The sequence below is a fragment of the Otolemur garnettii genome, unplaced genomic scaffold (genome assembly GCF_000181295.1).
Source record: "Otolemur garnettii isolate 467f Iridium unplaced genomic scaffold, OtoGar3 scaffold00111, whole genome shotgun sequence".
NCBI classification, from domain to species: domain Eukaryota; kingdom Metazoa; phylum Chordata; class Mammalia; order Primates; family Galagidae; genus Otolemur; species Otolemur garnettii.
In genome coordinates this window covers 3983560-3998164 of record NW_003852506.1, presented here as the reverse complement: position 1 = coordinate 3998164, position 14605 = coordinate 3983560, and the positions used below count along the sequence as shown (strand labels likewise).

At 36.0% G+C, this 14605-nt stretch overlaps 1 protein-coding gene across 1 annotated transcript in view; it reads right to left on the bottom strand.

Annotated features, from left to right (window-relative positions):
* The window catches only part of SCAF4 (SR-related CTD associated factor 4), a 62695-nt gene that overhangs the window by 8858 nt on the left and 39232 nt on the right, over positions 1–14605 (bottom strand). The window contains exons 12-18 of the mRNA XM_012809673.2: positions 14088–14188; positions 13622–13735; positions 12330–12486; positions 9302–9459; positions 7058–7223; positions 6885–6971; positions 6536–6727 (exon numbers count right to left, since the gene is read on the bottom strand). Coding sequence (XP_012665127.1) covers positions 6536–6727; positions 6885–6971; positions 7058–7223; positions 9302–9459; positions 12330–12486; positions 13622–13735; positions 14088–14188 — 975 coding nt within the window. The remainder of the gene's footprint in view (positions 1–6535; positions 6728–6884; positions 6972–7057; positions 7224–9301; positions 9460–12329; positions 12487–13621; positions 13736–14087; positions 14189–14605) is intronic.

Genomic DNA, 14605 nt, shown 5'->3' with positions numbered 1-14605 from the left:
TGTTCATCCTTGTATCTCCAGCACCTAAAATGGTGCCTGGCACACCCCACCTTACTGAACAGATACAGCTGAAGATAGGAGTGAATGGTGCCTGCAAAGCTAATAACCTGATGATGACCTTTGTCAAGGAGAAGGTACCTCTCAGGGGATGGGAATAGAGGCAATGAGGTCCAAGTCTCCCTAGAGAATGGTGAGAATCTTTCTGGCATAAACCTAGGACTTGAATCTTTGAGAAGACTGCATTTTTCTTTCATGCTCCTTTTCTGTTCTTAGTTGCAGTATCATGTTTTCTGTTTTGATCCCAACAGAGTGAGTGTAACTGTGGCATTACAGATGAATTTAAAATGAAAATTTCCCACGTGAGGGAAAAGATGTCTCTGTTCATTCTTTTCCACCAGTGCCCCCGGATCCCTAAGCATACGAGAATACATTTCTAGGTGTTTTCCTTTTTACATTTCAGACATGTACAGAAAACTGAAATAACTGTACAACCAACACATAAATTTCCTTTGCCTAGAGTCACCGATTAATAACATTTAGGCATATTTATTTTGAAAACATTCCCAGGTGATTCTTATAGTAGGCACTGTTTTGAAAGCTGGAGACAATGAAAAAATAAGGAGCTAGGTTTCAAAAAATAAGAAAAAGCGCATTTCAGATTGTATTATACATTTAAGATTATATTAAAAATCATGCTTAGCAATAGATCTTTGAGAGAAATTTGAGTTTTTGATAACATATAATGCAGGTATACTGAGATATGTCTCATCTATTTTTAGAATAAAGGTACATTATGTTTTGATAACATCTAATATATGAAAAAAAATTAAAATCAGAGATGAATTATTGTATTTTAAAAATGACTCCCTGGTTTTTTGCAACATAAGGTATAACAAGCTCTGTATAATTGATTTCCCTATAGCTCATTTATGTTTGTTTTAGAATTTCAGTCTATATAATAACACCTAAATATTTTACCATAACAAGCAAAAACTACTAAGTAAAAAATTTCATTATGAGTTAATAAATTTCAAATTTGTAGTTAACCTTCTATCACTGAATGAGATTATCTGTAGGCAATTTTATTTTCAATGTTAGCTGAAAAAATCTTACCTGAAATTCTTCATAGTAATCTTTGTCTATCATAATCAACTGAGAACTCAAAGTTTCTGTACCTCCCACCTTTCTCAAGATGTCCCTCAGAGAGATTTAAACTTAAAGACATTCTTCAGGCTGGCATTCTACAGCAGCCTAGAAGTGACAGCCCAGTGGGACATGGAGACAATGTGATAAATGCTTTCAAGTTTTTACAAAAGACTTTGCTTTGCCCATGTTTGTTTCAAGTGCTGGCCTTCTGAGAAAATAGTGTATTCATGCATAAATTCATATCCAAGGAAAATATTTATGTGGATTAATTGCTATTTTGAATTATCCCCCTATATCCACTGAAAAATGTTATAGACTAAGTCAAAGGCACTGTAATGCGTACTTAAGAACCACTTCTATGTAACACTAGTGGAATAATATCATGCAATATTTAGGGTACCTTTTTAAGTATTCTGAAAGCTTTCAAACACATTTTTATAGGGGTAAGTCAACAGGTCTTTTGGTACAGACTCAAACATGTGGCATAGTCTTCTAGCTTATAATGTAACCAACATCATAAAGTTTAAAATAAGAAAAAGCATTAAAATGTAAAAAAAATTTTTTAATTGGGTATAGTAATATTTTAAAACACTACTTTCTAGAATCTTCTTCAGGCTTCCTTTAAGTGTTAGTGGTTTATTAGTACATTACCAATAGACTGGTGTCCTAATTTTCTAACTTCAATGTTATTAACAATTATGATCTACCAAAAAAATCGTAAAATTCTAGACAGACTAGGCAAAGAAATCAAAAGCTAAGTGAAATTATCCCAAATAAAATACTAATTTTAAAACAATTATTGAAATTGTTGGTAAAATTAATCATCTAGGTAGTTTTAGGAATCATAACTATTGCATAAAAACAAAAACACATGTTTAAATATAATTCACAAGCCAACTGTGTCCACACAACTTATTGAGGCGTCCAAATCTGGAATCATCGACTCAAATGTCTGTTGAAGATGTGTCAGGGCTGAGGTGCCTCACACCATTGTCTAGCAATTCAGGCTAGAGGCAACCACCTGTGTCTCTTAACTTTAAACTTTGGTAACAAAAGTTACAAGTAGGCAGACATCTCAAAATACCCAATTCTTACTATAAACTTCAACATCATCTGTAGTAGTGTGACAAAACTAGCAGAATATCTTCATCTTGATAATCAACAAATAAACTTGTCAAGAAAAGAATTTAATTTTCCATGAAAGAAATGAATTCAACCTATAACAGTTTTTGCTTGAAAAGATATTTTAGATATGCTGGTAATACAATAGAGATAGGTAACACAAACAAACTTTTTTTTGTGTATTTTTTTATTGTTCGGAACACCAAAGGAACCCAAACTTCACATTTACAATGAACTTTTAATAAAAATAAGCTGTACATCATATTAAAAATACATATTATACACAAATTTCTGAAAAGTAAACACACTTATACAGTAAAGAGAAATTGCTACCATCTTTAATATTCCTTCTCTCCTAAGTGAACAACTGTAAAATGTTATGTTTATCTTTTATAAAACTACCATTATTCTAACTATTTTAGTATGTATGAGTCCTTTAAATTCAAATAATGAATTATTGTGCACCAAGTAATTTTATATTTTCAGATTATCAGTATTGCCAAAAGAATCAAAATCTCTAAAAGATAGAGGTTCTCTCCCGATTCAGAACTGTGGGCTACCTCTGCCTAGCTTATTACCCCCAAACTAATATCCACATTTAAGTATGACAATACAGAAACTCTTTAAACCAAACCTTCCGTAAGGTACTGCACTGCTTCTTCCCAGTATAATCAAGCCTCAGTACAGAATTTTTGAAGATCTGTTGAATGTTTGTTTAGACCTTACTCCTTTAAAAATGTTGCCACATTTCACAAATCAAGAAAGATCCAAGAACTCAGTTAAGCCTCACTCAATGGGAAAAAAAGTTATCAACTTGTGCTATTTAAATAAAATAGCACTAAGTCTAACAAACATTTTCTCAGTAAGCCAACTAATGAAGCTTTAATATGTGAGAACTTATCATCTTGTCTCATGTACCCTAAAAATATCAGAATTATGTCAAGATATATTTTCCCTAAAGTTTGCTTCCTATGTCTGCCAACAAATGCAACAGTTTAAAATGAAACCCCAGCTAAATAATTATATGTATACAGAGGGTGCCAAAAAAATGTACACACATTTTAAGAAAGAAAAAACTTGTATTAAAATTGTAATACTTAAGTCACATTTGACTTCTGCAATTACAAGAGACAAGATATAGCATAAAAGATAACAAACATTATCAGATTATCAGTATATATTGAGTATTACAAATTTAATGCAATTTTTTCCATTTTGTTTTTAAAGATCGAGTCTTATTTTGTCGCCCTTGGTACAGTGCTATAGCGTCATAGCTCACAGCAACCTCTGACCTCCAACTCTTAGGCTCAAGTGATCCTCTTGCCTCAGCCTCCCAAATACCTGGGACTACAGGTGCCTGTCAAAACACCCAGCTATTTTTAGAGATGGGGTCTAGTTCTTGCTCAGGCTGGTCTTGAACTGGTGAGCTCAAATGATCTATTGGCCTCAGCCTCCAGAGTGATGGGATTATAGGTTTATAGGTGTGAGCCACCATGCCTGGCCTCAATTTTTCCTTTTTTAAAATGTGTATACATTTTTGGGGGGCAGCCTCTTTTATAAACAGGGTCTTGCCATTTTGCCCAGGCTGGGCTCAAAATCTTGATCCTCCTCCCTCAGTCTACTGAGTAACTGGCACTACAGATATGTTCTACTGTACCTGGCTAAAAGAATGTAATTTTAGAATCTCAAAGTAAAATATTCTTTTCTAGGTGTCCTAAGTATCACCTATGACATTGTTACCTGTGATAAGCACCACTCTGTGCCAAGTGTTTTATATGTTAGCCTACTGACTCATCATGATGACCTGGTATATGTCATTTTTAACCCCTTAATAGTTGAGGACATTGAAGTTTAGTATCAACTTCTCTGCTTCAAAGTTTTCTGGTCAGCATAACATATCCTTTTATTATCTTAAAAGAAAACTTTAACCATCAAGAGGAAATCTGAAAGCATCTGAGCTCTAGTGTTCTATCACTTGATTATCCCAACCTTATTACTGATCCTTTAGTTCTGCAACTTACTGCAATATGATTACTATGTTCTTCTATCAAGATAAAATCGTCTTTTGGGTGAATCCTCTTTTATTTGTACACAAAGTCTCCTTTCTATGAAAGGTCAAAATTCATGTGATATTCTTTTTAAGACTACTGACTGAAGGCACATGGAAGGTTTTCTTTCTCGTGACTAGAACTAACTACTGTATTCTAGTTAAAAGTGCTTATTTTAATAAAATTTTTCATTTTTATCTTATGTTAAATTTTAAACTTTTCTAAATTTGGAATAAATGTCAATTTTTAAATTTTGTTTGTAAAAGTTATAAACAAAGATAGTCATTAGAGGTGAAATATGAACAGCCCTACATTGAAAACCACTCATCTATCTATCTATCATCTTACTCATGTAACAAATGTCCCTCTCTTATGGGTCTGTCCATCTAGTGGAGAGGGAGATGGATGCTCAGATATGTCAGATTTAGGATTTAATTATTTTTCTAGCAATGTTTAGCTTACTAAGTTTATTTTTCGAAGGTTATCAACTTCTGATGTATTTTATTTTGTTTCACATATTGAACGCAGGGGATAAACTGTATGTTCAGTAGTGGTAAAAAATAAAAAGCAGATCTTCCAGACCTATATGTTAAATCAGCAGCAAGCTACTTACTACTCTTCAGAGTTGTTTGAAAGTAGCTGTTATTAATCTCTTAAAGAACACGAATTTTTTTTACTCATTCAATAAATTTGCTAACCCCAGAAAAGAAAACACAAATGAACGCAATTTTTACACAATTCCGTAAACAGTCTCGGGTGGCCTAATATCCATGGACTCCATAACTCCACACTAGGAAATTCATTTCAAAGTGAACTCACAATCAGGCGTGTGTGTGTGTGTGTGTGTGTGGTGGTGGTGGTGGAGGGAGGAATGTGAAGGAAAGGGATTGATCAGAGATTACTATCCATTTCAGGTTCTGTAATTCTTATCCAACCATCTTAATATAAATATGAACAAAAAAAGCATAACAAAGCAGATCCAAAGATGTTATGGCTCCCTGGTTACTAGAGTTCAATGTTCCTTCTACTATATGATTTTCATTAGAATGTGGACCTCTTAAGCAACTTCTTCATTTAAACAAATCATTTTCCATCATTTATGGCAATAACACTGCTATATTATTTGTGGTAAATTTTGATCCCAAATCCTCTTTTACCATTACCCAATCTGTGTACTAAGGGATAAATAAAATCAAGTTTATTATCAGCCTAAGCTGAGTCTTGGGAAAGGCAGAAAACAATGTGCCACTTAAAAGCAAATTGGTTTTTATTATAAATGTGGTACATGCACAAAACAAAAAATTCCAATACTGAATGATAGAAGTGAAAAGTAAAAGTCCTCCATCATAAACCAATGTCCCACAGGACTACATCTCAGAGGTAACCAATGAGTTATTTCCCAAAAGACTCTCAGGTTATGACAGCAAATGTGCATACATGTATACCTCTGAAAAATACAATGGGCCCACGGGACTGGAACATTGTAACACTCAGGAAGTATTAACTCCCCATTAGGAGAATCGATGTTAATTATACTTGGCAATACCACATCAAATATAACAATTTATTAATTTAAAAGAGGGACTACAATAAGAAGTATGTGATAAATTTACAACTTATCTGAAGGATAAGCCTCCTTAAATATACAAACAATCTAAATCACACCTCCCTTGATTGCAGTAGTGAAGTTGTGGATAAAGAGTAGCACAGATAAACTCTAGCAGGAGAAAAAACTGTGGGGGTGGTGTAGGTGGGAAAGTGGTAGCTCAGGCTGTGCAACTGCTACTCAGAAAACAAAACTGTTTTATTGCAATGTATCAAAGATGATTACTTTGCCAGTATGCGAAGAATGCTACCAAAGTCCAAATGTTTCAAGATGGATTAAAACTGGCCCAAAGAAAAAGAATCTATTCAAAAGCTGGTAAGAGGCCGGGGTTATGGCAATGGACCCTGTACCAATTCCGCTGCGTAGAGACCACTTTAATCATTTTTCTATACCAAATTAAGATATGTGAATCCAAGCATTTCTTCAAGACAAATAAATATGATTTCATCTTTGAGGTTATCTCTTGGTAAAAACAAAGTACACATATTTAGGAGGAAGCAAGTCCTCCAAAAAAAAAAAATCAGTCTTGGAGAACATTTTACCAAAATCTGCATTGTTTTTAAAAATCTAACTTGAGGGGGGGGAAAAACTAATGATAAAAAAACGAACTTACCAAGAAGTGAAACAGGCTGGGTTACAGGAGGGGTGGGCAGATTCGTGGGTGCAGCAGGTGGCACAGCAGAGCCATACATTTTCACACTGTCACCAGAGTCAGCGTTTCCTCTAGCCCCAGACACCACTGTTGGAATGGGATTTCCAATAGATAAGTCTTTTGTAGTGTCTTCATTTATACCAGCGATAGTAGCTAAGGAATATAATTATATCAACATGTGAAGCTGAATAATTAATCATCTCCCCGGTCAACATTCTTCTGCCATACTACAGACCCTATTACTGGTTCACTCTCCCTCCTACCCCCAGCTCCAAGAGGACAAGTGAATGCAAAGGAAAAACATGCTTACAGTTTGGGATGCTGATTGGTGGAGTGTGAGGAGGAGGAATGGATACTGGTGGAGTTATAGGAGGTGGGGGTCCAGGAGGAAGAAAACCTAGGATAAGAAAGATAATGTCAACTTATGCTGTAACACTTCAGCAGAGTCTTTAAAAGAACATTTTCTCTAACAACTTAGCGTACCTGGAGGTAAATGCATTGGGTTGAATCCTGGGCGCAAAAATGGTGGAGGAGGAGGGGGTGGAGGGACACCAGGACCAAAGCCTGGAGGAGGAATTCCCAAAGGAGGGGTGAAAGTGGGTGGCTGAAGAGCACCAACTACAGGAGGACCTGGCTGATGTGGTGGGACCTAGAAACAAAGAAAGAAAGAAAAAAAGATGAAGCCACATATCTTACCACTTTCCTATTAACATAGTGAGTACAGACAAAATATCTTACTGTTGAAAAATCAGATGTTTCTAAATTTGTGATTATATCAATAAATTTATTAAATACAGGTAGTATTTAATCTGTACTTAATCCAAGTGACAAAAATCTAAGTTTTACTTTATTATGATTATTTTTTAAGACAAAGTGTCTCACTTTCTTGCCCCTGGTAGAGTGTCATGGTGTGATAGATGATGGCCACTTCAAATTCTTGGGTTCAAGCAATCTTGCCTCAGCCTTCCCAGTATCTGGGACTACAGGTGCTTGCTACAACGCCCGGCTATTTTTTAGAGACAGGATCTGGCTCACAATTTTACTTTATAAAAGCAAATTCACATTGTATTTTAGCAGCATCTACTGACATTCTGAGATCACATGATACATTTAAAAATGTCCCATGACCAAGTAACTTTGGGAAATACAGCTCTAAGAAAGACTGTTTGGCAATTTAAATAGTGGTGAAGATCACAGGTCCTGGGACAAACTGGGCTCTCTCCCAACCCCAGTGTGAGAGCAGTGTGACCCTGAGTTATGTAAACTTTAAAATGGCCAAATGCCCACCTCACCTCAGTATGGGGATTAAATGAGTTAACACAGGGCCTGGCACAGTGGCCCATGACTATAGTTTCAGCTACGTGGGAGGCTGAGGCAAGAGGATCACTTGAGTTTGAGGTTGCCATGAGTTATGATACCACAACACTCTATTGAGGGTGACAAACCAAAACTCTATCTCAAAAAAAAAAAAAAAAAAAAAAAAAAAAAAGATATCATAGCATATAATGTACCAAAGCATATAATTTTTTTATTACACTGAGAAAAGTAAGAGATCACACATCCATTTTTGTGATGGCTCAAATTTATCTGATTCAAATTTAATGTGACAAACTAAGGAAAGAAAGAATTGAAAGAAAAAAATATAATTGATCACACATGTAATTATGGGCCAAGTACTTCTAATTTTCACTAAAAGGTTTTTCTTATTCAGCTCGTATTATGTAGCAGAAAACACCCTGAGCACTTACCATAAACAACTCTGGCATAGGAACACCAGGCCTGCGAAAGGCCAGTAACAAATTCCTGCATTTTTTTTAAACTTAGATTTTTAAAATCACTGAACAGTTTGAGCAATTCTTCTGCTTTTACTTCAAGAGGTTTAGGGGTACAAGTGGTTTGTGGTTACATGGATGAATTGTATAGTGGTGAAATCTGGGCTTTTAATGCATCTGTCACCAGAATACTGACACTGTACCCAATAGGTAATTTTTCATCCTCTACCTACCCTCAGGAATTTACAAACTTATAGACAGGAAAATGAAGCTTAGATGTTAGATTACTTGCCAAAGCCACATTGCTGAGTATAAAATAATGGAGGTGGAAAACAATTCCTATTCTATGAAAATCTGAATTCTTTCTTTTGAAGTAACAAGTTGGTTAACTAGGCAGAAAAGATTATGTTAAACGGCATTCAATTCGAATTCATCCATTAAATAGATGTGAATCATCTATTTAATCCATTAAAAACATTTTATAATGGCAGCATAAAGTGAACATTAAGAAACTCCCTTCCTCTAAAAACAGCTGCTTTTTAAGGTATATATCCTAGAGCAGATGCTTTTTAAAGTATATATCCTGAAACAGCTGCTTTTTAGGTATATATCCTAAGTCTTTAGGAACATAAAGTCTCTAAGGAATGAATCCGGTAAGAAAAAAAGGAAAAGCAAAATATATGAAACTCTTAATAGGTTCTCACTTCATGTCTATGAAGTTAGAAGGTAAGACAATAAATAATCTAGACAAATGAAGGGCAACATAAATTTATTCTGATTTTATTAATGTTCAGGAAAAGAATAGAGTTTATAAATAATAGATCTGATATTACAGAATATAAAACATGAATATGGCCACACATGTACTCATGGTTTTGATTAGGAATCTAGACATATATCTCTATAGTGAGATTTAGACACTTCAAAGTTTAAATAGTGCCCCAAATATTCTCACCTGTGGGGGTGGCACTGTTATAGGTGCAGGAACAGGAATAGGAGGGACAGGTACAGGTAGAGGTTTAGGTATGGGTGATACTGGTTCTGTGTGTGAAGTTTCTGCACCTCCATTTTGAGCAACTTCATTTTCAGGCTTCTTGGGAATTCCTTTCCAATCTGTAAGAGTTAAGGAAATGTAACAATAAGAGTGCACCACTTTCAGTTTATAACATAAATCTAGAAATGAAAAATGTTGATTATAAAAGTACTAGAAGCCTAGTTAAAGATATTTCTATGCTAATTTTATAAATAATAATTATTTAATGAAAAATGGGAGAAAATGTGAAAGAATGTTTACTATGTGCCTGGCATTGTCCTAAGCACTTTATTACACCAACTTACTTGTCATAATTGTCTATAAGTATTCTCACTGAACAAATGAGGAAAGCAAACGTAGTTTGTCCAAGGTCACATCCCTAGTTAAGTGGTGTGGATGGATTCAATCCAGACACATCTAATACTAGAGTCTATGTTCTTTACTACACAAATGTACTGTTTGGATTACAAAAAGTATTTTACAAAAGATAATGAAATACCCAACATTTCCTAAATAAACTTTCCCTAATATTAAATTAAATAACTTAGATAACCTCCCATCTATTTTAACATACCTTCCAATCAAGTGAAAAACAGAAAACCATCTTTCTGATCTGTCCTCTGGGGCCATACTCCAGAAATTCTCTTTGTTTTCTCTACTTTATCAATAAATCTTTCCCAGCCAAGCGGCATTTTAACATTTATGCCCACAAACAACTACAACTTCTTATGTATTACATATTTACTTTAGATTGCTTCCCTGGATATTTAAACATTTCCAAGGAAATTGTAATGAAGCACTGGATTAAAACACAACATTAAAGATGCTCAGTTTAAGATCTATTTGATCTGTAAGTTTTGCTGTGCAAAATTCTACTTAATCCAAATGGCTTGGTTCTTGAAAAAAAAGGAAAGAAAGGAAAGGAAGGGAAAGTAGAAACAGAAAGGGGAAAGGGAAACAGGGAGAGAGGAGTAGAGTGGAGGACAGGAGAGAAGAGAAGAGAGGAGGGGAGGTGAGGGGATGGAGAGAGGAGGAAAGGAGGAGGAGGTGGAGGGGAGAGGAGGAGAGGAGGACAGTGAAGGGAGGGGAGGAGAGGGAAGAGAAAAGGGGTGGAAAAGAAATACTCTACTTAAGAGCTATTTAATTCTGTAATTAATAATTAACCTTATAATCAGTAATTATTTCAACCTCTTTGCATCTCTTCCACTAAATATAAGCTACCTAGGGGCAAAGATCACATCTTTCTCCTTCCTTACTCAATCCTCAGTTTATAATAAAGAATTTGGCACAGGGGGGAACTTTAAAAATCTCAAAAATCACAATGGCAAATAAACACATAAAAAAATGCTTATCTGAGTGGCATCTGTGGCTCAGTGGGTAGGGCACTAGCCCCATATACTGAGGGTGGTGGGTTTGAACCCAGCCCTCGCCAAACTGCAACAAAAAAATAGCGGGGCGTTGTGTTGAGTGCCTGCAGTCCCAGCTACTCCGGAGGCTGAGGCAAGAGAATCGCCTAAGCCCAAGAGTTCAAGGTTGCTGTGAGTTGTGACACCATAGCACTCTACAGAGGGCAATGAAGTAAGACTATCTATTAAAAAAAAAAAAAAAAAAGAATGCTCATCCACTCTAATTATCAATGAAATGCAAATCAAAACCATTTTGAGATATCCCCTAACTCCAATGAGAATGGCCCACAAGGTCCCAAAGCAACAGTTCCTTATATGGGTGAAGAGAGAAGGGGAACACTCATCCACTATTCATGGGACTACGAACTAGTACAGCCTCATGGAAAGAAATCAAAGAACTAAAAGTAGATCTACTATTTGACCCTGGACTTGCACTACTAGGCATTTACCCAAATGAAAAAAAGAAATTTTACCAAAGGGACATTTGCACTAAGAGTTCACAGCCATTAAGTTCACAATTGCAATGATGTGGAAACAACCCAAGTGCCCATCAACAAATGAATGGATTAATAAAACTGTGGCATATGTATACCATGGGATATTATCCATCCCCTAAAAAAAGATGGAAATTTTGCATCCTTTGTAACAAGTGGATGGATTTGGAGAATATTCTCCTAAGTGAAGTATTGCAAGATTAGAAAAACAAACATCACATGTACTGAATACCAATTTGAAACTAGGCAACCAACAATTATAGACCCACAGGAGAAAAAAATCTCAAACTCAAGAAGGAGGGAAGGTCGGCAAGGTGAACCAGCCTGAGCCAGAGAAAGACCTCGTCTGTCTCTAAAAACAGCTGGCCGTTATGGCAGGTATCTGTAATCCCAGCTACTTGGGAGGCTGAGACAAGACAATCACTTGAGCCTAAGAGTTGGAGGTTGCTGTGAACTCTGATGTCATGACACTCTACCCAGGGCAACAAAGTGAGACTCTGTCTCAAAAAAAAAAAAAAAAAAAGAGGTACAGGATAGGATCAGTAGGTTCCCATCCAATGGGTATAATACATAGATACGTAGCACGCTCCTTGGGTGCAGGACACAACTCTGATTTTACAAAGATTGTAAATTACACAATCTAATGGTTTGGACCCTCATGTTAATCTGAAATTAAAAAAGAATGAAAAAATACATCTTGAAAATTAGGCCAGGTGTAGTGGCTCATTCCTGCAAACCAGCACTTTGGGTGGCAAAGGCAGGACCCCTTGAGGCCATGAGTGAGACTGGCTGGACAACACAGAAAAGACCCCATCTTCTATTCAGAATAGAAAAATTAGCTAGGTGGGGTGGTACATGCCTATAGTTCCAGCTACTTGGGAGGCTGAGGTAGGAGGATCTGCAGTGAGCTATGAACATACCAGCCTGGGCGAACAACAATAAAAAAGCAACCCAAAATCACTTCCTAATGCAAAGAATAGGACATTTGATTTGTTATATGCACTACCAAGCAAACAAGTCAACTGTGAAAGAAATTCAATACTACTTTACCTGGGTTGAGTGTGTCACTGTCCAACATTCCTCCTTCACAAAAACTCTCCAGTTCCTCAGGCTTGACTTTGTCCCACGGAATATAAGTTACACCAAGTTCTACATCCCAATACTGCTTATAATCTGCCTTTATTCCTTTGTTTAAGGCCCAGGCAATCTATTTTGTCATTAATGAAAATATAAAAAGGAACAAAGAAGAAGGCAATTAAGATGCAGGCAACAAGTTGTGAGAGTTCACTGTCATTCATTTCATTCTTGCTTGGGCAGCAAGAGCAAGGAAGCAATCTGGACTAGTTATCCTGGATGTCATTAAATCCTATTCTTACTGCGGAACTAATTGACTTTGTTCTCACTTTATCGCAGGATGAAAATTTGACACCTGCTCCTTACTAACTCTCTCCCAACCCAGTCAGCATAAAACTTGGAGAAAAGAAAGATATTTATCAGGAAACAGCTGAATTTCCCTCAACAGCCCAGCATACTGGGGATACTTTTGAAAGTCAATGGGTGCCTTGTAATTTCACAACATTAGATAAAATCCTTTGGTAGTGGAATCCAAAAGTAAAAACAGGGTGTTAGGATACTGAGGCAACACTGACTTTGGCTCCTTAGGGGAAGAATGCCCTTGTACCTAAATCTTTTCTTCTCTCTTTGGTGAATAGTTTTTCACAGTTAATTCTGAGACAAGATGGACAAATTCAACAATAAAACATGTAATATCCAATTCTTTTTGAACAAAACATATTATTAAATATCATATTTACAGCACGAACTTAACTGACTTTTGCTAAAGTCACCTACATTTGAAAAAAAAATCTGTCTCACATGTAACTTCTAAAATTTTATGTTAATTAAATGCTATAGTTCTTTCAGGGGATAACCTCTTAAAAATAAAAGATACATATAAAAATGCCCCAGTATCAAGTCATTTCTAAGCCCTAAATTGCTTAGGGCTTTTTTTTTAAAAAAGCCACATAATAGGCTTGGCGCCTGTGGCTCAAGTGGCTAAGGTACCAGCCACATACACCTGAGCTGGCGGGTTCAAATCCAGCCTGGGCCTGCCAAACAACAATGACGGCTGCAACCAAAAAATAGCCGGGTGTTGTGGCGGGCACCTATAGTCCCAGCTACTTTGGAGGCAGAGGCCAGGAGTGGGGGGTTGCTGTGAGCTGTGATGCCACAGCACTCTACCCAGGGCAACAGCTTGAGGCTCTGTTTCAAAAGAAAAGAAAAGCCACATAATAATCATGTATTTTTAAAAAATGAATTATAAAATATAAAACTATACATACCTTTATGGATTTCTGGTTTACTTTATAATTTCCTCGGCTCAGTTTCTGCAGGGCACGATAAGCATCTTGTCTATGAACCATAACGATGTAGGCACAACCCCTGGGAGGAATCATCTGCTCCAAACATTTTAATATTATAAAAGATTATAATAAAATGGAAGAGTAACAAGCTATAATACTAAGTAACCAGTTCCAAGACCCCACCTCCCCAGCCACAAAAGTTAAAGAGGTGCCAATTCAAATTTGGTCTTAACTGACAACTGAGTCCTCTGAACTTTGTTATATGAAGACTTGGTTATCTAAGAAATATTAAATGTAGAGAACGCCAACATGAAACAAAACACTGAATCTCTAGCCATATCTATAAATCTGGACAAATGATAACTTAGTTCTCAAGTCCTTAATCTTATGAAATGACATCAATCACATCTGTCCAATGTCATTAAATAACTGAATAAACACTCACATTAATTGATTCAATAGGACCAAACTCTTCCAAGAGACTGGCAACATCCTGCTGAGTAGTCCTTTTATCCAGCTGTCCTACCCAGAGTGTAGTACTGCAAACTTAAATTATAATAAAGAAAAAAAATAGCCACATTAGATAACTAGTAGCACTAAGCCTTACATAAAAAAATTACTCAAAATCTGTGTTATACTGTGATATCGCAAGTTTAAATAGTAAATCCTATATATATTTTAAAAACTTTACAAAATTACATTAGTACATCTAGAAAGAATACAGTGAGAAGTATACATGGGGGAGGGGGGGGCGGGTGGAAACCAGCTCAGTTGTGGACAGAGCTAAAGATTTCATCATCCATAGTAAGAAGTCAGAGAAGCAGTAACTTGCCTAGAGTTACCCTGCCAATGAATAGCAAAACTAGGACTTGAGCTCAAGTCTCTTGATTACCAACCAATTTAGCACTCTGTTAGTTATATGTAGTTGTCCTTTTCTAGCTCTTTTTTTTTTTTTTTTTTTTT